Source organism: Ruditapes philippinarum, unplaced genomic scaffold, assembly GCF_026571515.1.
Source record: "Ruditapes philippinarum isolate M1 unplaced genomic scaffold, ASM2657151v2 ctg4004_1_1_1_1, whole genome shotgun sequence".
In the NCBI taxonomy this organism is placed as follows: Eukaryota; Metazoa; Mollusca; class Bivalvia; order Venerida; family Veneridae; genus Ruditapes; species Ruditapes philippinarum.
Genome location: NW_026859327.1, coordinates 91,928 through 119,694, shown reverse-complemented (window position 1 = coordinate 119,694; position 27,767 = coordinate 91,928). Strand labels below are relative to the sequence as shown.

The following is a 27,767-nucleotide window of genomic DNA, read 5'->3' as shown; positions in this document are numbered from 1 at the left end:
TTAGAGGGAAAACTGTTTATCTTCTGTCACACAGTTTAAGACATCCACAAGTTTCCTCGTACCTTCATTCTTTAAACCAGACATGAAGATGTCCAAAATCTGTGCTCGTTTAGCATCCACTAACAATTGTTGCTTGCCGGCTGATGGAGACTTCGGGCCTACAATGCATTGATGGTAATCAAATATATTTGTTGACCCGGGTGTTAGCAAATTTGCATTGATATTGTGTTTATTTATACATGGATTTTGTGAAAAAATACAAATTAATAACACTTGTGAATGATTTGAGTGATGTGAAGATTATTTATTATATAATATAAAGCTGTCATGAATGTGTGTTCGCTTTTTTTCCATTCAAAAAAATTGTGTCGTGAGAATCAAGAGAAGAAAGACCGAAGGCTCAGCGAGAAAACTGAACGAAATAGTCATTGAAGTTTGTAAAATTCGAATATTTTAATGAGGAAACATATGTCACAAATATACTAGCAATCGCTCGTCTTAATTGCGCCTATATTGTTTTTATGACACTTTTCCAAACCAGAATCAATTATCTAAAATATCGTATCCAACGTCAATTTAATGTTTTCTTTAAATATGCCGCGTTTATTCTACACCTAGTTTAGAATACAATGAGGATGAAAATTGTTAAAGCATGATTTCTTGACTTCACAAAAATGGAATATGCTTGTGTATCAAAACTCTGCTTATAAGTTATTCGGTCCGCGACATCGGATTTTAGTGACCGAAAACGTCGTGTTTTAGGGCATGTCCATCACGATGAACATGAGATCGCATTGTTTTCATAAACTAAATTATTTTTCTGAAGTGTCCTCATAGGCAAACTCACTATGGTATTTTTGTACATATACAGTCGATCATCACAATCCTCTAGTAACTAAGATATAAAGAATATTTCAGAATTACCAGGAGTAGGAGGTGTGTCTTTTTCCTTCAGAGAGAACTGTTCCTCCAGAAGAGAAAGGTTCAATCTAGGGGTCATATCTCGAGGACGCTCCCAAATCGAATTCTGGACCTAGATAAATGATAAATATACATTTGTAAATGAACATAGGAAAATATCGAGGAAATATAAATATTACTATTAAATTAATTTTCAACTCATCGAACCATTGCCGACCTTGATCATTTCGTATTTTTTCTTTTTTGTTTGTTTGTTTGTTTTTTTTTCTGTCTTTAAGCAAAATTACATACATTGTGTATTACATTACTATTTTCAATCTTATCACTTGATATTCAGGACCCATTTATTGTGACCAACTTATATATAACCGTGATGATAAAGAACTTTTCTTACTAGTGGTTTTGGTGTGCGACTCCAATGCACTTGTTTCAATTTTCCTTTCATTTGTTTCACTTGAGATAGCGGTGGTGGTATTGCGGGAGGCGCGGGTGCACACACAGGTGGCGGAGCCGGCGGGATATTGCATACGGGCGGTGGTGGTGCTCGTCGTGGTGCCGACGGTGCTGGTACAGGAAACTTACTTTTATCTCTAGGACTTGGTAATTTATCGGATTTCTCTTCTTGTTTGTCTTTTACCTCATTAATGTAAGTGTTTTCGATACTTGCTTGCATCTGTTTTACAGATATCTTTTCATTTGTGTACACTGGTTGATTTGAATCACGAGGACTTTTTTCCCTAGGACTGACATTTACGTCCTTGTCGAGAATTTCGTTTGTGTCTTTAGATCCAACTCTTCTTAGTTTTGGGATTTCAGTAAAGTTTGACATAACATTCACAGCACCTGCACCTGGTTTTATAGCTTTTGTGTATTCCCCCGAGGAACGTTTATTCGGAGCATCATTTTTTATCACCTGGTTATAACTTCCAGACACACGGTTGTTGATCACGCGGTTGTCATTGTCAGAGTCCCTTCGAGTTATAACTTGTTTATACACGCCTGAAGAGTGTTTGTCTGTTCCAAGTGACCCGAAACCTGAGGAGGACTCGCTTGTCGAGTGGTTCGTCGGTGATGGTGGCGGTGAATAATCAGGTTCTGGAATGAAGTCATAAGTTGGTGGTTCTGCATCATCCTCAGATTTAAAGCTGGTCTTCATGTTGTATATTGCAGGTGGACGTGCCCGATTTTTGGAAGGAGAAACTAACATAGGGCTTGTTTTCTCAACCACACTGAGAGATATATTACGTTGTGCATTTCTGAAACCAGAATGTTTTTTTTTTGTTTTAATGAAAAGAAAATTTATTTAAGAATCCGCTTCTTTTTACTAAATGTTCTGAAAGATATAAAATGACTCCAAAAAGAACATGCATGGACTAAATACAAAGTGATCATATTCAAACTCCACTATCAAAATTTAAACTTTCTGTTTAGATTCTAAAAAATATATTTCTTTTTCTTGATCATATTCAAACTCCACTTTCAAAATTTAAACTTTCTGTTTAGATTCTTAAAAGAATATTAAAAAACTTTTAATACTTACCTCGATGACGACGCCGACTCATCGTTCAGAACTTCGTCCAACTCGTTTATGACCTGAATAGAACAACATAAACACCATTTTACAACTTCCATCATTTCTCATGATGTCAGAAAGCAACACATTTCCAACAAATTTAATCTCCTTCACCATAAAATAACGGTTTAGGAAAAGTAACCGCTTGTTTAAGCGTTTACATTAGTTGAAAAAATTAAATGAACGCTAGATAAAACAATATCCTTTAAATTCATAGACAATCATATGTGAGCAACCTAGGACTTTGTAAAATGGGTAGTTTCCTATACTCATTGTTTGGTTTCTAAGTTGAAATATTGACAAACATTCCACTTATTTCCTCACTTTTGAAAATTAAAAGTAACGTTTTAGGTTGCTGTTAAAGGGGACATTCTTTAAAAACCAAAACTTCCGTAAGCTTATCACATATCGATACACATATTATACACAAAAATGTACAATTTAGTTACAGATAACTTTTAGACTATTTCTATCTCTTGCTCTTTTTTGTACTAAAATAGTATTTTTGGACTATTAATTAAGATTGTATTTGGACCAAATAAATTAAAAGCACGCATTTTCGTTTTCAAAGGTATGCAAATGAATCAACCTTACGCAAAGCCAATCATAGTTTGAGAAGTATCCAGTCTGAGCTTCAGCTAAGCTATATTGCAAATGCAATAATAGTGCGCACTCAATAAACAGAAAAGACAACATGCGTGATAATTTGATCAAAAATGAAAAATGACAATCTTACTCAGTATGTCGGAAATATTCTGGATTAAGTCTTGTTAATAGTCAATACTATTCAAAGTAACGAATCAAATTTAGGAAATTGCAAGAAATTGAGAAAAAAAACAGAATTGTCAGAATCGTTAAAAATCACTTCTCCTTAAATCTTAAAACCTAAAATAATTAATCTTTTCCATCTAGATGTAATTACTTTTCTGGGCTCATGATGTATAAAGTGCCGAATAAATTGACACTAGCATACATATAATTATTACCAAATTCCGCTCTCAAACAATAAAACATACACTCTCTTTTACTACTGTTTGATATGTCTTTTTTGCCATTTTCATGTGTCTTTATAAGCCATGTTTAACAAGAATAGTTTGGAATGGTTTTGTTTAATATCCTCTTTTCAGAGGATTACAGAAATAAGTCTATAGACTCATTGATTGTTCCACTGCACGGAAATCTTTAGTAAAAGGCGAAAGATTTATTCGTGTCTGTAGTGAAACCAGAGTTAACTTTAGTAAGTAATACACTTATTTTATATAACATGTTTATGTTTAAAAGTTGAGCTATAATTTTATTCTAAATTGACCTTATATTGCAAATATTACGAAACAATCAACGAATGGGGTTGTTTTTACAAGATTAAATATAAAAAACATGGCATTTGTAATGGATATTTGAAAAAAGAAAGATAATTTATTCAAAAAGGGAAGTAAATAATAGGTTTTAATTTTATAGTCCTCAAAGGTGTAATTTTATTTAAAATATTTAACGGTTATTTCCCTTGCCGTAGTATGTAAAATTTATAATGTAGCTACATTCAATATAAGAAATATAGCATGAAAATTAGACTGAATATTAAACAAACATTATACAAACATAATGTATACAATAACTCATTTGAAATTATTTGTGTTCATTTAAAAAAAAAGGGTCGCTTGTTAGTTGATCTTGTATTTGATAATTTAAATCAATAAAAATCATCTCTGAGAAAGGGTGACCAAGGAAATACAAGTTTAACAAAATTTCTAATAATCATTCATTAAAATGCATTGTTTCGGAAAGTCTTAGCTCTATATTAGCCTATTGTTTCGGAAAGTCTTAGCTCTATATTAGCCTATGTTTTTCCGACTGAAAACCGGTCTAAATTAAATGAGTTTGACTTCCTGTAAAATTAACATATAAGACAAGTTTTGATTGATCATTTTGAATAACAAAATGAAATCTTGGAATCTCATCGGCCATTCTAAAATAAAAAGGAAAGGATATAGTTCTTGTCATTATAAGGTAGTTCTAAACTAAAATGTAAAGGATAGTTCTTGCCATTATAAAGAGAGTTCTAAAATAAAATGTACAGGATGGTTCTTTAACTTTATAGTTAAATTGTTTAGATATTTAAGTTCTACTTCTCCAACAAAATGTTTTACACTGCATTTAGAGTTCATTACATTTTCTTGTGAACAGTTCATTTTACGTAAGAACTTACTGAGTTTTTTACACAAGATCTGAGGTTTAAATTTTGTCCAAAATAACGAGAATAATATCAGACTTAAGATTATGATGTTCAAATAAGTGTCTAATATATTATATGATTATTGATGTGTTCAATTGGTATAATGTTTATAATTGTCATATATTTTTGCATATTAATCAAGTATTTATAAAAAAAAAATTGCCTACCGACTGAGTAGATGGTGTTAGAAATTGAGTTCACTTACCAAAACACGAAAGGTTCGTTTAGAAACGTATAGAGCTACATCTTTAAATGTTCCATATCTTTCAAGATTAATAACCTTACAAGAAGTATTATGTCATTGTTGAAACTAAAAAACTAATATATGCAACTTAACAAGTTTTTATTCGATTGAGTATCATTTATTTAAAGATTTATTTCTTGTTTTATGTAATTTCTTTCAAACAATCGAAAAATCATCGTATTATAATCGATCATGCCTAACCAACAAACAATTACGTGTACCACCAGAAAGTGATGTTACTGAATGAATATATTCTTAGAAAAACATAAAATATGCCGAAAATGTCATTACAGAAACGTTGTTGGATCTTTGGTATGTCTTTCAGCCTTATATTAACTTCCCATTGTAAACTTAAATTTAAAGAAAATGTAAACAAGAGCAATTTTTCCTTAAACTATGCATCATTAAAAAGCTAATAGTTAAAACAAATATAAGGGGTAAATATGAGCCACAGTCCTATTTTAACTGTCTGCACCTTAAAATGACTGTGGTATTTTCCGCCACTTTCCGTTTTGTTTACAAATCAATAAAGCGCCTATATGACCAGAATGAACAACAGAATCATTGGAAGCCACTGTTTTCCATTTCCCGAAAATGTAAGAAATTATAAGTTGGTATAGCTAATATTTTCCTTAACAATTCATATTAAGGGATGATTTTATTAGAAATTTGGTTTAAAAAAATGGTAAATAATCAGACGGACACGATTTATGATGGTTTTATTCTACCAACATTTCATCACGTAATTAATTTTAATATATGTTGGTTTTGTTAAGTATCCCCATTTCAGAGGATTACAGAAATAAGTCTATAGACTCATTGATTGTTCCACTGCACGGCAATCTTTAGTAAAAGGCGAAAGATTTATTCGTGTCTGTAGTGAAACCAGAGTTAACTTTAGCAAATTAATACACTTATTTTATATAACATGTTTATGCTTAAAAGTTGAGCTTTAATTTTATTCTTTCTTAACTGACCTTATATTGAAATATTATGAAATAATCAACAAATTGGGTTGTTTTTACAAAATTAGATATAAAAACATGGCATTTGTAATGGATATTTTAAAAAAGAAAGATAGTTTATTAAAAAGGGAAGTAAATAATAGGTTTTAATTTCATAGTCCTCTAAAGTGTAATTTTATTTAAACTATTTAACGCTTATTTCCCTTGCAGTAGTAATAAAAACATACTAATGTTACATACATTCAATATTGGTTGCAGAGAAAAAGAAAATAGCATGAAAATTAAACTGAATATTTAACAAACATTATAATACCAAACATTTTGTATACAATCCCTTATTTAAAATTATTTGTATTTGTGTTCATTTAAAAAAAAGGTTCATTTGAAAACTTTTCTTGTTAGTAGATCATCTACTTGATCATTTAAAACAGTTTTTTTTTAATTTTCTTTTACACTCATAACTTTTAAAACTAAATCAATTTAAATCATCTCTGAAAGGGTGACCAAGGAAATACACTTAACAAAATTTCTAATTAGTCATTCATTAAAATGCATTGTTTCGAAAAGTTTTAGCTTTATCATCCGGTCTAAATAAAATCAGTTTGACTTCATATAAGACGAGTTTTCATTGATCATTTTGAATAACAAAATGAAATCTTGGAATCTCGTCGGCCATTCTAAAATAAAAAGGAAAGGATATAGTTCTTGTCATTATAAGGTAGTTCTAAACTAAAATGTAAAGGATAGTTCTTGCCATTCTAAAATAAAATGTAAAGGATATAGTTCTTGTCATTATAAGGTAGTTCTAAACTAAAATGTAAAGGATAGTTCTTGCCATTCTAAAATAAAATGTAAAGGATATAGTTCTTGTCATTCTAAGGTAGTTCAAAACTAAAATATAAAGGATAGTTCTTGCCATTATAAAATAAAATGTAAAGGAGAGTTCTTAAACAAAATGTACAGGATAGTTCTTTAACTTTCTATTTAAATTGCTCAGATTTTAAGTTCTGTTTCTCCAACAAAATATTTTACGCTGCAGTTTAGATTTCATTACATTTTTCTTGTGAACAGTTCATTTTACGTAAGAACTTACTGCGTGTTTTTACACAAGATCTGAGTTTTAAATTTTGTCCAAAATAACGAGAATAATATCAGACCTAAGATTATGATGTTCAAATATGTGTCTGATATCTTTTATGATTATTGATGTGTTCAATTGATATAATGTTTACAATTTTCATATATTTTTGCATATTAATCAAGTATTTATAAAAAAAATTCCCTACCGACTGAGTAGATGGTGTTAGAAATTGAGTTCACTTACCAAAACACGAAAGGTTCGTTTAGAAACGTATAGATGTTCCATATCTTTCAAGATTAATAACCTTACAAGAAGTATTATGTCATTGTTGAAACTAAAAAACTAATATATGCAACTTAACAAGTTTTTATTCGATTGAGTATCATTTATTTAAAGATTTATTTCTTGTTTTATGTAATTTCTTTCAAACAATCGAAAAATCATCGTATTGTAATCAATCATGCCTAACCAACAAACAATTACGTGCACCACCAGAAAGTGATGTTACTGAACTGTAATGAATATATTCTTAGAAAAAACATAAAGATGCCGAAAATGTCATTACAGAAACGTTGTTGGATCTTTGGAATGTCTTTCAGCCTTATATTAACTTCCCATTGTAAACTTAAATTTAAAGAAAATGTAAACAAGAGCAATTTTTCCTTAAACTATGCATCATTAAAAAGCTAATACATGTAGTTAAAACAAATATAAGGAGTAAATATGAGCCACAGTCCTATTTTAACTGTCTGCACCTTAAAATGACAGTGGCATTTTCCGCCACTTTCCGTTTTGTTTACAAATCAATAAAGCGCCGATATGACCAGAATGAACAACATAATCATTGGATGCCACTGTTTTACATTTCCCGAAAATGTAAGAAATTATAAGTTGGTATAGCTAATATTTTCCTTAACAATTCATATTAAGGAATGATTTTATTAGAAATTTGGTTTAAAAAAAATGGTAAATAATCAGACGGACACGATTTATGATGATGTTATTCTATCACCATTTCATACATAATTAATTTTGATAAAGATAATGGTTTTGTTTAATATCCTCTTTTCAGAGGATTACAGAAATAAGTCTATAGACTCATTGATTGTTCCACTGCACGGAAATCTTTAGTAAAAGGCGAAAGATTTATTCGTGTCTGTAGTGAAACCAGAGTTAAAAGAAGAGGAAAGAAAATGCTTTAATACCAAATTTTATCTTATAAAATGGCAAGGTTTATTTTCTATCTAAACTGACCTTTAATTATTGATATAATAAAACAAGCTTACACATTTAGTTGTTTTCATTATATTTGATATTATTTTATGCTTTTTAATGATGAAAATGGGTAAAAGTATAAATATTAGTTAGAAAAGGGAAGTAAAAAAATTTATTTTTTGAAATGAAACAGATCCCTTCCCTTTACCAATTTGGTAAAAAAAATTTTCAATGATTTTGAAGATTTTGGACTTCCCGATAAAGTTCCTTTAAAAAACCAAACTTTTTAAATTTCCCTTTTTACGATTTTTTTCTCTATATTTTGAAAAAATTTCCCTTTAAAGTAAATTTTTGTTTTTTACTACATAAAACATTTTTTTAAATAAAAGCGGGTTTTGTACAAAAAATTTTTTGAGGAAAAAAGGTGAAAGCGGTTTTTGCCCCTTGCTGTAAGTAAAGTCTTGCAAATGATAGTTCCAGAACCTAGAACCTGGATGTGGAACAGTTGCATTCTGTATAAAGGTTAAGTATTTAGGAGTAGGCATTTACAAAATTAAACTGATCAAGGAACAAAAAAGGCGCAGTCGTTCATTTAAACTGCTTACCTACAAACACTACAACACAAAAACTGTCTGAATTCTTTTTATAAAACTGTTGATTAAATAGAATGTATTAAATTTCGCTGATTTACCAAAAGTGTTTTGATTCATTTGAATACTGCCAATTCTATTGGCCAACAAATAGTTTCAAACACTTTTTTGTAAAAATTTACATAATGCATCATTTTTCTAAAAATCAAAATCTATATATTAGAATCTACCATTATCGCATTTCTGTCAAAGTTCTAGCAAGTATCAAAAAGCAACACAATATGTTAAGCCTAGCATATAAATCGCATGTTTCTATATACATTGTTTTTAACTCACGGCAAAACTCAATTTCTTTAAAATGTAACAATATACATTGTAGATCTATGATAACATTCGATATAGATTCTAATTGTCATAGTTATCCTAAATATCTCTATGGCACTTCAGAGAGAGACTTTTCACAATAAAAAGTCAAAACATTTGAACCGAACATATTACATGTAATAATAACTTGCCAATCCGAATAAGAGGAACTCCAAAGGGGTCAAAAAGCCTTTAAAAGCATAAAAAATTTGATATTCATACATTGATAAAGTGTATATGTTTTCTATCTAAATTTATATAGACTTGAATTGGGGGGGGGGGGGGGGCGTAAACACAATTTTAGAAAATTTATTATAATTCTACGAAATTAATACCTGTAAAATAATTCTAACTCGTGTAATATGTTGGTTATTCATTCAGGAATGGTGCATAAATGGGTAAAAAACCGGGTATATTGAACATTGTTTGTGATCTTATTTTATTACAACATAAACATATTCTGAAACAGCTGTAACGTAGTGAAAATAAGCGCAAAATACATTTACTGCGGGAAAGAAGGGGCTATAGTTCTAAAACTTACGCTACTCGCCGAATTCTGCCGTTGAAAAGTAAAGAACAATATGCCTATCACTAACTGTACCAATTAACATTTGTTATATAAATTTACTTAAAGATAAATAAAAAGTATGAGATATGTGTCCGTTTAAATACTGTTACGAACCTTATACACGGGAGTGGAACCCCATATGGATCACAAAATTGAGCATCGGTAAAAAATATATGTGAATTTCCGCTGCTCTAGATGTTTGATTGCTTGGTAAGATCTTTTGAAAACTTTGTATTTGGAGGAGTCCGTTTAGCGGCATTTTCTTCATACGCATTGCATATTTTGGGCACACCAGAACCCACGACGGCAATAATATCTCGATGTAGACTGCATAAAAATTCCCAACAAAAAAGGGTAATTTAAAGGGAAAATCAGGAAAGGAGGGAAAACATTCCCATTTCTCAAAAAAACGCTTTATTTTTTAAATTAAAGTTAAAAAGGGGGAAAAAAATTTCCCCGTTTATGAAATTTTTTTTTTCACATATGAAATGAAACTAACATCTGGAAGCAACGGAAATTCACATATATTTTTTTACCGATGCTCAATTTTGTGATCCATATGGGTTCACACCCCCCCCCCCCCGTGTTAGAAAACGTGTAAATAAAACTTAATGATGAACAGCGGGTGTTACTATTTACATACTTATTCTACTAGGAAGTATGTGTTCTGACAATTAAATGGCGAGCAAATAAGAATTATTATATGAGGAATTAAAAAGTGGTAAAGAATCACTATGGAACGCCAGAGCTGCCACCGTGAAATATGTTGCTTACCTCAAGACCCTCCAGTATTTCTCTGCTCGAGTTGGAGTCGCTGGACGACATGGTTGAACGGCTCGTATTTTGGTTGTAATAGCAGACTTCGTCTTCATCTTCCGACGGTATACTAGGTAACGGAACATCTGACATAATAATGTACAATAATAAAAAAAGATAGTTATTTATTAATTGTTTCCATGGGGGGATATCAAAATGTACAATTTTATTAACATTCAAGTGAATAGCAATGACGTCATAACAAAAGTATTAGTTAATAATTACCATAATTTTGAAATTGTGTACTAATTTTGCTAGTAATAACAATAGTTTCCTACTTTATAATGATTTGATTATTGGGTTTAAAGTTACAGTGCCACGTAAGCAGGAAAGTGGTGTTAGTCCTATTATAAACATTTTAAAACATTTCACTTGCGGCAACTTTTTAAATGTTCTTTACGTGTTTTAAGTTCCTTACATGTTGTGTACATTTACTTACCTAGCTTTATATTTCAATCACTATCAAATAGATGCATAATAAAAAGTATTACTTGATGTAAATTTGTTGTCGTATTCCGGTAAAAAGCAAATTGGTCATACCTTGTCTTGTATTTACATATTCCGAGTTTTTTGACATTTCAAGCAATAAGAATGTTGCCCTTTTTCTTTGACTGGCCTGCTTGAATGCCTAAGTGAAAGACAAAATCGAAAAGTTGAATTTTATAATAAGGAAAAGGCATTTTTATAAGTATAAGTTGAGTATTAAACAACATTGTGTGGTTTCTTGTTCATATTATCAGTTATATAGTCATTTACAGAAGTAAAATCTAACCGAAAAAGTTGCAGCTGATTAGAGTTTACATCGTAAATAATTTACCACACATAAGAAAATATACATCGGACATTTAAATTCTATAGAATAATGCAATATTTACAATTGGAATCACCATATCGGTGTACCATTTACTTTTGGATTTTATACGCAGTATATTGGTGTATTAGTTATTGGATTATATGTATATTGGTGTAACGTTCAGTATTGGATTTGCAGTATTGGACTTTTTATATCAGTGTACCATTTTACTAATGGCATCTTAACCCATTGGGTTCTGTGTATTAGTGTTTCATTCATTATTGGACTTACATATTGGACGCGTCATTCACTATTGTTTTTTTTTATTTCGTAGTACACCATTCATTATAGAGTTTTATATATTGGAGCACCATTGATTGATTAACTTTTTTATATTGGTGCACCATTGATTGATTAACTTTTTTATATTGGTGCACCATTGATTGATTAACTTTTTTATATTGGTGCACCATTGATTGATTAACTTTTTTATATTGGTGCACCATTGATTGATTAACTTTTTTATATTGGTGCACCATTCACTAATATGATTTATATAGTGGTTCATTTTTCAGTATTGTCATCTTTATAATGATGTAAATCTACCATTCAGTACAGGATTCTATAAATTGGTATACCATTTAAATCTTATATTGTAAACCCATTTAAAGGTCTCGCGTTATCTATAAAATCTCGCGATATCTTGAAGATCACAAGATATTACCTGAACCCATTTGTCTCTCTCTTGTTCAGTATTTACACCTTTCTCACTTGGTAATCTGAAACTAAAAATATGACAAACATAAATAGTATTAAATACCATATTCATTGTTAGTAATTTTGTATTACAATGTATTACTGTACTAGTAAATAAACATTTAAGAATGGGAATTATATGGTGGCTGATTTAGTACACTTTTGTGCGTTTGGTTGTTCTTTGGACAGCCACGAAAACGCAAAAGGGGTTGTGTCCCCACTGCGTTCTTTTCTTCATGTGCTAAAGGATGCAAAGCCAAACGGGGGGTTCTTTGGGTTTGTCGCGAAAGTCACATTTTTTTGTTTGTTTTCAAAACGAAGGATTCATAAAGTTAAACCCAAGCACAGGGGGGATATCGCGACAAAAGCCGGGACGACAACGCGCCGTTTGGGGCGCTTCACACCGACCCAAAAACCCCCACACGAAAAGTGCCCACAACGAAACCTTTAAACGTTTGTCGTGGGTGTCGTAGCGATAAGACGAAAAGGCGATAACGATATTGGTCGTGTTGTCGCTATCGACAACGCAACGCGCAAGTGTACCAAATCAGCCATCATAGTATTAAGTATAATTTTGCTAGACTCTCAAACAAATGTTTCAAATGTCTTGGCTGATGGTAAGTTTAACGTGTCGTGTGTATGGTGCGTGTAACTACAAATTCAATTGAGGTCTACAGTACATTTCGTGCGGACGTGCACAAGCCAAGTGAGCGTATAAGAGTAGTGTGACCCTTATGCATGTATTTTTGAAAAATATATATATTCCGGATCATTTCTGACAGGGATCCTTGAACTTCTGGTGTTCTTTTCAGGCATTGGCCATATTTTACCGAACTTATGAGGGTTCCATCAAAAGCAAAATGACATGAATGTTTTAATATTTTGTCCGGTGACGTAAAAGACAACCAACGTACGTACTGCTTGTCATTTCTAATTGATGACACCATGTTGTCCTTACCATACTTTACACGGAATTACTTTTTTGAATTCTAGGTCAACAATGAAAATAATCTATTTTTATCAAACCGCCAACTTACTAGTACGATCTATCCCTCACAGCAACAACAAAGCCGCTCTGTCCATTTGTGTTCACTGATGTAGAGTTCTCCCATAATTGAACAAGGTTGAGTGCAACCTATTCAAAGGAAAGAAGGAAAGAACATATTATATACATAAATCTCATAATTCGCATTACAAGTAATTATGAATAAATCGTATCCCTCACTTCTACCACCTTTTCACTCTTAAAGGCACAGTTTCGATAGTCATTCCATGAAATAATGCCAGTTGAGGTATTTTGGTTTAAACATATTTATGTAGGTTCTAGCAACTTATATTAGTCACTTTCGAGTCCGCTTCCTGGAACCAGGGTCTTTCAAATAAAAATATATATTCTATTCGAAGGACCCTGCTGGAACGAACTAGTACTGGTGCCAGATGAAGAAACATGGTCGTGACCCGATTAGGGCTCGAACCCATGATCCTAGGTATGAGAGACAGACACCTTAACCACTATACCGCTCCCCTTGCTTAAAGTACTTTAAGTTTCTATGATGGATATAAAAATGCGTTTCCTACGATTTGTCCAAGATAAAAATTGCATCAAAACATGTTGTGTCAATTGAGGTATTTGTTCTTGTGAAATGCATTTGATGTTCTGACTATTTTATGTATGATAATAGTTACTATACCTCATCTCCAGGTTTATAGTAGGAAAATTCTCCAGGACATACTTGTAGTCGACGCCTGTAAAATAAATGATATGAGCCATGTCACGACAAAACCGACATAATGGGTTTGCGACCAGCATGGATCCAGACCAGCCTGCGCATCCGCGCAGTCCTGATTTCAGGATCCATTGGCTGTTGGCTTTACAAACCCTAAACAATTGAGAACAGCATGGATCCTTTAATCAGACTGCGCGGATGCGCAGGCGGTCTGGATCCATGCTTTTTGGTCAAAAAACTAATTAAATTTGGTTTTGTCGTTACGCGGTCATTACTCCGTTGTTAATATTACGGAACAATAACCCTGGGTTATTTACTAAATATAAATGTACTTATATACGTTTTCTGTTTTTGGGACATAGATTAAGCATGCACAGTATAAGACATGAAAGCAATTCGTTATCAATATTGTAAAAATATAGCTATAACTGAATTTATTGAGAACTTGTATAAACATGTTTTCGGTTATTTTCAAACTGTACACTGCAAAAAGCGTTTGATTACGAGTACGTATAAATTGAGATAAATTTAACAAACTACTTCGCGGGGAAACATGCACATTTGATGTGTCATTCAAAAGTTGATGTGTTCGAGTGTTCGGGCTCAAGTGTATGTTGGGCAGATATTTAAGTTTCATGATTTTATCCAGACTTCTGTCAAGAAAGAAGTCCCGATGACCCACGTCATGCGACTTCCAAATGTATTCTCTTTCATCATTCAGGAATCAGCGGCAGGCATACTTTGATCTTTCTTTCCACATTAAAACATGTCATTCAAAATAGGTTTTAAAAAATGTTGACAAATAACGTCAAAGTGACATAACTTCCTGGTCTATGAAATAAAACGCTTTAGAAAATATTTTATCATATCCTAGAGCATACCTGTATTAAAAGGTGACACCCTTTATTTATATTTCAGCTTGGATATCTGTAATCTCAGATTTGTATAGCCTTACAAAATATATTGTTATCATCTTATTAAATTTCAAGTCTTAAATTATAGATATAACAGGCAATACGTTTGGTTAATAATACGGGAATACCCTGGTCTTCTATGTCTAAATATAGACATAAATTTGACAATTAATCATATTTGTCATTATTTTTGGACATTTAAAACTTCCTCTTGTTTGATTGAGTGTTTTTTTCTATTACCTTATACGTTTGTTTTAGACTGTTTGTTTATGGCTTGTCCCTTGTACAAATATCTGCGTTTTTGTCTTCTCAAATGAGTTATTAAAGGCAAATTGTCCATCGTAAGAAAAACACAAGAAATTGTAACATGTATAAGTCCATTTTTAATGTTGATCTAGGATAAACACATGATATAGAGATCTACTAGTGCTCAAGTCTGAGACCTAACTCTAACAGTTTACTATACTTGTGTTGCTCTTTTTCTTAACACTTAACTTACAGTAACCGGAAGTGATTAGCCTTTGTTACCAGTATAGAGCCAGGCTAACTTGCACATTCGGGCAATCTAACCAGGTTCTTTACTGGTGGCTGACTAACTTTAAAGGCCCATTATGCCTAGAAATGCTATAAATTTTATTTCTCAAAAACTTTTTTTTATTTTTGGTATCTTATTAAAGTTTCTAAAAAATACTTATAAGCCATTTTCATGAACTCTCTCATGCTTCTTTTGCTCTGTTCGCAATTGGTATGATTATAGTCATTTTTTCTCTATTGGTAATTGGTATACATAATAGTCAATCAGTATTTTGTATGGAAGTCAAAATTCTACTTTTTTTACATTTTACTTCCTTTATAACACATTTCTGCACGTTCAGCGCTACTTTCTTCAGCAGTTAAACATCTAGCATGTTCTTAAACGATTATAAAAATATTATCAAACATATGTTTGACATTTCTGAAGAATTAAATAATATGAATTTCTGAGGCATAATGTGCCTTTAAATCTTTATCTGGATATACTCAAAAAATGATAATGGACAGGTCAAAATAGCTGAACAAATCCATTGCAATAGAAAAATGGACAGGTCAAAGATTAAAGAACACAACGTCATTTGACGCTACGTTGACGTGTAATTGTAGAGGGGCACAATTCCTATTCCATCAACGTTTTACAGGGCGTGTTTCGGAGAAGAAGTAAACGCATGGTGTAAAAACATACCTTGACCATGTTGGTATTTTGGTATTGCCTTTCTTGTCCAGAATTCCTTCCTTTAAAACTTGTTTCTTTGTACAAAGGTTTTTTACCCCATTGTCACGTGTTTCAATGCCTGTGTAGATGAAAACAATTAATAACGATAAGTGTACAAAAACATCACAACCTTCTCTCCGGCAGGAAAAGTAAAACTTAAGTGCCTGAACAATTGTATGGTGGCATATTTCTGCCACCAGATAACCTGATAACTAACTAGTTAACCTCTTAATTAACTAGTTAGTTATCAGGTTATCTGGTGGCAGAAATATGCCACCATACAATTGAGACAATGTGTATAAAGAAAAATATGTCAAAGCGGAAGGCAACTTGGATGCATTATTTCCAAAGGTATATGACCATTGTTGCTCTATTATTTTTCCCATTTTGCTTGCAGAAATTTTTTATGTGCCTACAATAAGAGTGCCTTTTTGATACTTTTTTCTTCAAAAAGTCTCCAAATATTTAAGATTTGTTAAAATGATGTGTAATGTCATTCACGACGTCACAACAGCTTTAATTATTATCCCAATAGGTTTTATATATAGCAGTGGGATATAGATTTGGCGTTGTCCGTGTTAATCCTTCCGTTCGTCAGTCCATCTGTCCGTCCTTAACATTTTGACCGCAGCATAAAACTTACACTATTTTTAGTTATAAACCTGACACTTCATATGTGATCAAACACATGTATATAATATCGTGGTACCCAGATACCACATATAATGGATAATCGCAACAATTTAATTTAGTCTATTTAGATTTGTATCATAATAAATTAGCAATACTATTAATTAAACATATAATTCACTAATAATTTACGAATAAATAAATACAATTTAAGTATTATCAGAATTAGCATAATTTACCTCACTGATGTATTTTGAATAGTAATTACGTTACACAATTATATTTATCTTCAGATTATATCTCAAAAGAATAACGTGAGAAAAAAATATATATACACCACAAATAAATTAGTTTTTTCCTTCTCAATATAAAAGTATTAACTATGCCACGACCTTACTGTATCAATGTGAACCATTTATAATCAGGCTGAACTCATTTCAAAACGTTGTTAGCATGTGTATTAAACCCTAATATGTCGTCTGACTCATGAAAAAAATATTACAAAAAAACTTTAAAAGTACAGATCTATACTTTAATGGTTACACTCAAAGTTGTCTTTTTATCACTTTGTGGTCTAATAGCATACTAGTATATAAGAAGTGGCACTAAGTCTTGTTTACACTTGTTCCCTCTCTCTTGAAAATTGGCTTATTCCTGTAATTTAGTTGTGATTAATGCTTCCGATGGATCACCTTTTTCCAGATTTTTATTTGAACTACTTGTTCAACTACTTGAAATAAAATGCTGGTCTTTGAATAAAGGTTTGCCGGAAGTGCTTTTTGGGTTTGACTGTATAAATCTACCTATAACTTACCATTTGTTTGTACAGGTTCTTGATTAAGAACAATGCCCAGCAGACGACATATTGTATACTTCTCCTCGGCGGTGTCTGCATCAAATTCGAGCACCTTGTTGTTTCTAAATCGGATAACAATGTGTAGATTTTCCTGGGAAAAGAAAAGGTTCATTGAAATAATTTTCAAAATTGTGACTGTGCAGTTTTGAAAAAGGTGAAATTGCATGAATTGTATGGCATTTTATACTAATACATTCAAAAGCTACATGTAGACAAAAGTGACAAAGCGACAAAAGTAAGACAGCGTGACGTTTGGCGTACATCGTTAGCGACAGGACGACAAGACGAACGTCCGACAACGCGGCGTTTGGCGCTTTGTCCTGTTGTCGCTAGCGCCAACACGACGCACAAATCAGCCACCATAGTTTTCCGTTTTATTACGTGTGTTACGTTTCTTATGTCGGCATTGTCCGGTTAAAGACGGATGAGATTTTATATAACATATATTTCATTGTGCGAAATCGTTACGTAATAGAACTTTAACTATACCTCGGAGTCATACTGGTCCAAGTTTGAGAAATCGTAGGACTTGGATATTTTTCCCCTTTCTATGAGGCTTATTCTTTTACACGAAAAGTCAATCTGAAAAACGAAAAAGAAAGGATTACTGCGTAAAGCATTTAAAATAAAGCATTAATCTGATAGTTTGTTTTCCGTATTGTTAAAATAATAATTCTTAATATGAAATCAAAAAAGCTCTCTGACAAATTTAGCTTTAATAGATAAACTTTTATTGATAAACTTAGATAGATAAAAGCCGGATGTGTTAACTAATATTTGATTAAAATCTGAGGCATGTAGGGCTACATTTAAGTTTCTTCACAGAAATAAAACATACATCAGACAGAAAACTTTATCATATTGACAGTAGACACTGATATAAAATCACTGCCTTTACGGAAGTTTAAAAAAAAAATGCGAAAATGAAGATACTTATAAATTACGTTGTCCTCATTGAGGGTCAGGTAAACAACCGTGATATACCTGAAATATTGTCCTTTTCCCCGACTTCGTGTATATTCCGAAGTTGTGAGCGGAATTCAGTGTAAATATCTCCCCCATTGTAACTTCAGTTGGTTTTCCCTCTGTTCTACATAACTTCTAGTCTATAGTGGCGTGCAACCTACTTTTAAATAGTGGCATACAACCTGAAAGAAAATTAGGTACCCTTTAATGATTGTAAAGATTTTTTTGAATAAATATATTCATAAAACCGATTCAAATACGTGCATTCTTTGCATGCATTATTTTTTTTAAAATGAGCCAATGTCGTCTGCGCAAGATAAAATACATGTATACAATTGATTTTTTTCTACATGATGTTTCACTAAAGACCCGATTATTTGGTCGTTTTGTACACATAAAAAGCCTACATTTTGTTGTTTTAATCACCCAATTTTTGTTCAATTATTAGCAGACTTGGTCAAGAGACGTACAAAAGTTGATGAGTCGGTGCCACTGGACCAATAAAATTTTTACTGAGCAAATGGGTTCATGTAGTTTTAAATCAGGGGTTTTTTACCGATACGGGGTAAATAACTTGGCTTACCCAAAAAGATGAATTTTTCTTCACGTAAGTCCTTTTGTACTCAAAAGCAAAAAAAAATGGCCAAAATGGATATGAAAATTTTTCTTTTTTTGCACTATTGAAATAATTTAATTTAAATGTACCATTTTTGGGAATGTTTTCCCCAAAAAAGGGGGATGTATTTATTTTAAATAGGTTTTTAAAAAATGGAATTTTTTAGTTTCATTTTTACCTTTACATAAAGGTCAAAAATTTAAAATTTTAATTTTAAAATTTTTTATAGGGTTTTGTATTTGTTTTTTGTTAAAAATGTGGGTTTTGGTCAATTGTGGGTGTCCCAATTTTCCCTCGGCCCCCCCTGGAACTGACGAATTGTTGTATGACATGGGGGAAAAATTATTCCATTCTATTCGCAGAGCTTTCTTCTAGCTCCTATAAACAGCTGCAAGTTGATCCCAAATGCGCAGAATAAGAACATAAGACAAGGGTCGGTAGAAACTGAGGGTCAACGTCATTTGCATTTATCAATAATTATTGTTTCGTCATATTATTACCCGAGTCATAAAACGCTGTTAATACCATAAATTGTATGGAGTCTTTCTTGTTTTATTTTTTGCTGTTGTTGTTTGTTTGTTTTGTTTGTTGTTTTTTTTTCATCTCTTACCGCGCGAAACTGCAAAAACCATGTGTCTTTTTAAAACATAAAACAAGATATATTTCTCTGAAGGGAAAAAACTTGAAATTTGGTTAATTAGATAATCGAAATCATGGTTCCAAACAGCATATAATTATTTAAATAATGGATATCACAAAATAATGTCAAATTACATGCACAGTTTCTATTGCAAAGGCCCATACACAGTTTACTTTGCATTTGAGTTACACACACGACTGCTGATAATTTGTGAACTATTATTTTCACTTTTTTCATAAAGGTATTGATAGTCTTATTAACCTTATAAGACGTACAAAAAAGGACTTTCGAACTGGAAAATATGAAAATTGACCGAAAATTGAATCGCAACTGTCTGCATCCGTTGTTGTTTATTAAGTTAAACGTAAAATGTGCATGACAAAAATGTCAAAAAAATAAACATCCGAGTAAAATATCTTTAGATCTATTTCAGTTCTATTTACAGTACATACAAACACACGCCCATTAATGCATTCACTTACTAGTATTCAACTATAAGTGCAATGAGATCCTAATATTTTAACAATTGCGCATATCTTGATTAAATGTTTACGACAGAAACCCTATCTATGCCCTGCAACCACGTCCCATTACGCCTTCCTTCATTTTTTGTTACACACATGTCGAAATAGTGCACTTGTAAAATTTTGTTGAACACAAACTAACTGGCTAATGATACATTATATTATCCGTTTTATAGAACTACACTTTCTTCACATCTACAAGACAGCGTTATTGACTATACTAAAACAAGATCCGGAATAATGTAGAATTTAATTTTCAAAGTTAAAAGGGTCCATAATTCTGTCAAAATTCGTGTTAGAGTCATGGGCATCGAACAATGACCTCATATTATGCTATCAAATGAGTGTTTAGTAGTTTTAGAGATAAAATGTACCAATTTGCACGAAAAACAAAACGAGTATAATAGCTCTACCTATTCTTAGATTAGTCGAGCTTAAATTGAGACAAAAATTTAAAGATAATATATATTAGTATACCTATATATTAAAACATTATATCTTAAGGAAGAGTATATTCTAACAAATATCACGTGAATGTAATTTTAGTCTTTATAGCTGAACAAAACATAACAGATTTTTTTTACTTACATAAACAAGTACATGTATACAAATATAAACAGTTTTACTATGACTATAAACATAAATTACAAGATGAGGTTGTATCAGATTGTATCAATATTTACATCTTAGCTCGATTTTTTAGAAACATCATTTAATAAAGACAAACTTCTATTGATATCATCTGATGTTATGCCTAAGATGATCTAGATTAAATGTTTACGACAGAAACCCTATCTATTCCCTGCAACCACGACATATATTTATATAATATAAGATATGTATATATTTGCAAAAATATTCTAAAAAGAGGTAAAATAAAATCGGTGAAATTATCTCCCCTTGTCGCAACCTACATCATAATCATAGAAAACAAAGATTTTTCTTAGTTACAAATATACTTTACTAAGGGCAACAATTAACCTCTTATACCAAAATTTCAATAAGGGCAACAATTTACCTCTTTTATATACCAAAATTTCTCGATGCGTTTCCCTGCCTTTTTATCAAGGTCCTTTTATTACACCAATGGATTACAAGAAGAATTTCACAGGTATTTGTTTATTAAAGAACACATGTCGATGTCTATGGTTAAATATTTTGTTATTTAGATAGAATTTATAGTAGGGATCTATGAATTGTAACCCTTCATGCGGCAAGAGGAGCAAAATAGCAAGACAAGACAACGCCGAAGGTACACGACAAAACAACATGGAATAAAATATGACATAACAAGAGAAAAGATTATGCTTTACTACATTGCTATAAAAAAAGTATTATTTGTTAAAAAGAGCGAACTGATTTCGTTCTTTTGTGTCAACTAAACTGAAGCTACTAGATACCTGGTATAAAAATGTGTGTTAAACTTGGGTTGTCAACGACGAAAAATGCAATAAAGTCGTTAAATCCGTAAAATTCAAACCTATTCAATTCACGAGGGCTGGGATCAGTGATATATAATTGTTAAGTACTTTGCTATCAGCAGATAATATTTCTCATTGGGTATTCTACATTAAGATAAAACCTTCAATTTAGGAAGTTCATATCGCTAAGAGAATGTGATCGATACATTCATAAAAACAAAAGTGGAAGAAATGTGTCATTTACAAAGTGGGTTTTTGTGTTTTGTTTTCTCTTGTTTTTTCGTTTCTCTTTTGGAGCTCGAGTTGTTCTGTTGTTGTTGTTGTTGTTGTTATTGTTGTTGTTGTTTTTGTTTTTTGGGGGGGGGGGTTGTTGTTGTTTTTGGGTTGTTGTTGATGTTGTTGTTTTGGGTTGTTGTTGTTGTTGCTGCTGCTGCTGCTGCTGTTTGTTTGTGGTTTTTGTGTGGTTTATTAGGGGTGGAGTGGGGGAGTGGTCAGCATGATGGGGCTATCCTACTCACACAGGCGTTTGTCTTACCTAAACATTTACCTGAAGTTTTGCGTTCAGTTAGTGTCGCAACTTTTGTCATTAGCCGTGCAACTATTCAATTGAATTTTTGTATGACCTTGAATTTAAATAAATATTTTGGATGCAAGCTTTCACTTTCAGCATGTCTACATGGTCATAATCTTAAATCACATACCAATACTTGTACTAGAATGTTTTAATTGCATTGTCCCTTTTTAAAGTTAGAAAATCAAGAATCACGTCAGTGCCCAGTGTCCTGTGCCTTCTCGGTAACGAGCATGTGCTTTGACAGTGGGATATAAGGGGCATTTCTTTCGCACTAGTTGCTCTTTCTCTCTTTCCCTCGCTGTGGGCACGTCGCAATGAAGGCGCATGCAGGCACCGGCAGAAGATTTGGAGCTTGGCTGATGCATCACCAAGGTCACATTGACTGGTTATGGATCGAGCGCTGTTGTTGTATACCGGTATATGTATAGGGATGATCCTTGAGACCACACCACACCTCAGTTGCTGGTTAGTTAAGCTTCTATATCAACCCACGACTCTGCTACCGATGTACTAACTAAAGCCGAGGGCATTGGCTCTACAAAGTAGGCCGGAGGACGAGGAAAGTGTGTTAGTGTGCATGAGCCCCTAGCACTGAGAGTGACGGGTTGAAAGTCAGGCCCTTAGCTGGCTTAACAACTATTTTCGAGGTTACTTTCTTCTTTTCATATTGTCTTAGATTACTGTACATTTAGGTTCTCATTGGCCGCCGTACAGTGATCTACTTTTGGCTCAAAATTCATATTTTGGCTAATACTCCGTGAAAATTACATAGAGGTAAATGATAAAATCATCTCCACTTGATGGTCCACAATTAAGAAATTGAGGGCATGGCTGGTGTTATATCCGTTGTCCGATAGTTAAAGCTGCATCTAGTGCCTTAACTCCTACGTAGGAGATAAAAAAAAGTCTTACATAGGCATTTGTAACTCCTACGTAAGAGATTAAAAACATAAATAGGAGTTTATATCTCCCACTTAGGACTTTATACCTACTACGTAGGACTATGTAGTAGGAGATAAAAAAATGCCTAATTAGGAGTTAAATCATGGTTGAACACTTTAAAAGTCCCACTAGGTTATATGTCCTGCGTAGGAGTAAAATGCCATAATTAGGCTTTTAAAAGACTTACGTTTGAATTGTAATCCTCGTAGAGATAAAAAGCTTAATAAGAAGTTTAAGAAGTCCATCACGTAGGACTTTATAACTCCTACGTAGGAGAACAGTTAAAAAGTCCCACGTAGAAGTTATTAAGTCCTAATTAGGATTTTTTTTATCTCCTACGTAGGAGTTATCATTTTTATAGAACATGTTAAAAATTGGCACCAGGACGCTTCGGTAAATAGTTGAAATGCATATAAAGGTAATGAAATATGATAGGGACTCGCATCATATGATACAGTTGTAAAATATCTAACAATAAACTGTTACTGTTTATTATATTCTGCACATCTGTCAGCATTTAGGTACTTTTACAATTTTTTTTTTTTTTTTGATAAATTTTGCATGGATTTCATATGCCTATGTACATAGGAGTATCATAAAACCTACATGAAAATAAAGCAGGCATATTAACATCCAAATTATTATATTCTATAATAATATGACATGATATTGTGTAAACATTTCTAGGGGGACATTTGCGTCATAACACAAGTATATATGTCAATATTGACTGTACCCTTAAGGCACGCGCATCACGTGCTTCTATTGAACAGTTTATTTCTATCATAATTACACATTAAACAGCGGTCACTTCAAAGAGGAGATGTATCCAACTAGGTTATTTTCGTTTTTAATAAAGTTGCATTGTTTCTATGATATCCTAGGGACAGTACATACAATCTAATTTTATTTCCACCGTAGAATCGCGAAAAGTTGAATCCATTTTAGTCCAAACATTTCACATCAATGGATATAGCTTTGTTTCAAGTTTATTCTAATTTATTCTAAAAGTATTAAAAGCAGCTATAGAAATTAAGAATTACTCATCTTAACTGTCCAGGCCTTGCTAACAGACAAATTTGGTTAAACACGGTGCCAATAACAGGTGATTGTTAATGATTTGCATGGCAATAAACCCAATACAAAAGACGGTCCGAGGTTTATTTTTAGCCAGAACTTTAAAATAATTATATAATTATTTATATGAAGTGTAGATCCCGGTTATTCTAGCTAGAAGCCCATGTTTATTCAAGAGAAAAAAAATCATTCTTTTTTTCCTTGAATATGATAATTCAAGCACATGTTTTCACTTTCCGAAAAAATAATGATTTTCTCCTAAAATATTCTTATGTGATCGTTCTACATTTTATCAGGTGCCACGTGCGGATCTTAAAATGTCACGTGGTATAGGCAAGTGAAAATAAACATTTTAGTGATTTAGTAAGTTTCTTACACAAGCGTTCTGCACATTTACTATATAAAAAATATATTTAATATGGTAAATGGGTGCTGGATAGTTATTTTATATAGTAAACGGGTGCTGGATTGTTATTTTGTTCTTGATGATCAAGGGGTGATTATTTTATGATAATTTGACCATTATTGGCATGGCAAATATGCCGAACGCCAGTGGTTTCTCATATATGCATAATGGTGGTGGTCTCTTACTGTGGTTAGACTGTACCAGGGTCTTTCATTTGAAAGACATTGACTGTAAAGACCTTGACTGTACTAACAATACATATCATATGTGTGTTTGTATGATTCATCTCCGCGTGTCATGGGATCTCGATTAGTATATACATAGATAAAATGACCAAATTAAGAATCCATTAATGTTATCTGTTTATGGTTTAGCTAACAAGAAACTTGATATATTAATCACACCATTACCATTATCACACAGTAAGGACTATAAGTTACACCGTGTTATCCGAAATATCCCGAATACATACGATTATTAGGCATTTTTACTTGTAAAACTATTACAATGCTACACTAGTGTAGTGCACTTATTTTGTATTATATTCCAATGGAAGTAAAAAGGGTTTCAATGACAAAATAATCCATTAGAAGTTTAAGGGTTTCCATATTAAACTATAGTGCAATTGTGGTTAGAATCAAACTAGCCCATAATTAGTAAAAGGACACTCAATATTAAAATAGCCCATTAAGTAGTAAAAGGGAATTCAATATCAAAATGGTCCAATGGTAGTTATTTAAAGAGGCATCAATGTCAAAATAGCCCAGTTGTACTTAAAAGAGATTTCAATATAAAAATAGTTCATTAGTAGTTAAAGGGTTTCAATATCAAAATAATCCAATAGTAGTAAAAATGGTTTCAATATAAAAATAGTCCATTAGTAGTATTAAAGGGGTTTCAATATCAAAATAGTCCATAAGTAGTTAAATGGTTTCAATATCAAAATAGTCCATTAGTAGTATTGTTAAAGGGGTTTCAATATCAAAATAATCCAATAGTAGTAAAAAGGGTTTCAATATCAAAATAGTCCATTAGTAGTATTAAAGGGGTTTCAATATCAAAATAGTCCATAAGTAGTTAAAGGGTTTCAATATCAAAATAGTCCAGTAGTATTGTTAAAGGGGTTTCAATATCAAAATTGTCCATATGTATAGTTAAAGAGGTTCCGATATCAAAATATTATAACTAGGCAGCATGACTCTAGTTATGCTGGTGATTAGCATTCAAAAGAGATTTGCACGAAAAGTGATATTTCAACCTATAAAGTGTTGGTAAACAAGTCAAATTGATTATATAGACAACATTTTTGGGACCGATTCGACTAAGGGTCGATTTTACTTCAAACATGAGCTTTGACTTTTAAAATATAGAAGAAAAATCGTGGTGCAAGTCTATTTCTTTATTATTGTTTTGTCTGTTATAAAACGAAAGAGCAACCAAACTTCTGATTTTCAAAATTATATTGTTTATTATTTAAAATAAAACTTGATAATGAATCGTTTTGTGCACTATCATAAACATGTGCATTTGCATATTTCGTCTGCATTTAGTATACAATTAGCAATTAGAAATTAGCAACCAGAGCATAAAATGTATACACAGTATATAAAAATACAAAAACTTTGTACATGTATATAGTAAATGCATAAAAAGTTACAAAGAAGTAAACTATATTAAGTGAACTTACAAACTTTTAAATATATTCCAATTCAATCGAGTAAGTCGCCAAAATAGTAAATAGTTTATAAATATATAGGGTATGAAACATCGTGATGTTTATATTTAAGTATTCCTGTCATGCATTGTGGGATATGTTATGGTCTCACGCATGGGAAAAAATGCATATATAATTATGTGACATTTAACTTCACCTTAAATACTCTAAAAAAGTTAAAGATACTAGCGAACGAATATCTAACACGAAAGCTGCGAATTCATTTACATGTATTTTAAAAGTTCTCTCATTCACAGTGGGGGGAAAAAACTTTTTTGTTTTCTGTGAATAAAACGTTACGTATGGTATACTCATTTATACTATCAGCTATATACATACATATGGATTAGATCCTGTTGTGGTCGCAATTTAATTATAAATGTAAGAAACGTAAAGCTTAAATACAATAGGGCTCGAAAGCAGCGTAGTTTTAAATATACAAAATATTGTCTTAAAATAACAGTTTACAATAAGATAATACAATAATAGGGCGTATTTAGTTTATAAAGAGAACTGTTTATTTGATTAACCCCTTATCACTAGGTTGAATTAGTCAAACAACCAGGAAGAGGCCGATTATTTTGGTTATTTTTTTCACGTAGATCTATATATGAGTTTACTTTAAAACCAATAGTACATTTTTATTAATTAACCGAGATTTAATTTACATACGGTAATTCAAATGTTTCTTTATTTGTTTCTCAATTAAGTTTTGGAATAGTTACACCGCGCATACGTAGATCTGATATATTCAGTGGTAGATATACATGTATATTTTGTTTAAATTGATATACATGTAGTAGACTATCGTTAATTAGCAGTGAACATGACCCGAAGTTCATTAAAAATATGTCGAATCTGGTTAAATTGATAAATCGCATGTCCGCACGTCACCCCCGAGCAAGTTTTGGTATTATTTATGTGATACACCATCATCATATTAATGTAGATAGGTACACACATCATCATTTTTAACAACTGGAAAAAAAAGAATTTCTGTGCACACAAAATTAAAGAGGCTAGTTCTGACGTTAATGTTATGGCGCCATTTTATGTTAAACTACATTTACCGTAATATAAAGTCTGTTGGAGGTTAGGTAATTAAATGCCGAAAATCATTAACAGGAGATTCGATTCCAGTCTCAGATCGAAGAGATACCATTGGTCAAAATCAATATTGTGCTTAAAATCAACCAATCAAATGTCATTGTGATTAAAAGACTGGTTGTCTGTCTTACAATTTTGAACATCATGATATCGTTGTTATAATGCATTACCTCAATTTATTTAATTTTTCTGCGTATATAAATTGAGGACATTATGTCATTGACAAGGTAAACAACAAAACACAAAATGTTTTACAAGTAAAAATAAGGAAATGTATTAATAAAAT

The 27,767-nt window shown here is 31.9% G+C and overlaps 1 protein-coding gene and 3 non-coding genes across 4 annotated transcripts; all 4 read right to left on the bottom strand.

Moving 5' to 3' along the window:
* LOC132756094 (uncharacterized) lies at positions 1-26,477 on the bottom strand. The gene is made up of 15 exons (XM_060747085.1): positions 26,348-26,477; positions 18,479-18,642; positions 17,984-18,076; positions 17,453-17,585; positions 15,979-16,087; positions 13,810-13,864; positions 13,156-13,253; positions 12,087-12,147; positions 11,110-11,197; positions 10,528-10,655; positions 9,727-9,741; positions 2,462-2,514; positions 1,316-2,177; positions 925-1,033; positions 1-158 (listed from the first exon to the last, which is right to left on the bottom strand). The coding sequence occupies exons 2-15, from the start codon at positions 18,554-18,556 to the stop codon at positions 1-3; spliced, it is 2,040 nt and encodes a 679-aa protein (XP_060603068.1). The 5' UTR covers positions 18,557-18,642; positions 26,348-26,477.
* LOC132756099 (U5 spliceosomal RNA) lies at positions 3,609-3,725 on the bottom strand. Its single transcript, XR_009629282.1, has one exon. It is a non-coding gene; the product is annotated as a U5 spliceosomal RNA (small nuclear RNA).
* Positions 5,748-5,865, bottom strand: LOC132756100 (U5 spliceosomal RNA). The gene has a single exon (XR_009629283.1). It is a non-coding gene; the product is annotated as a U5 spliceosomal RNA (small nuclear RNA).
* On the bottom strand, positions 8,077-8,193 carry LOC132756098 (U5 spliceosomal RNA). The gene has a single exon (XR_009629281.1). It is a non-coding gene; the product is annotated as a U5 spliceosomal RNA (small nuclear RNA).
* Positions 26,478-27,767: the final 1,290 nt, after the last annotated feature.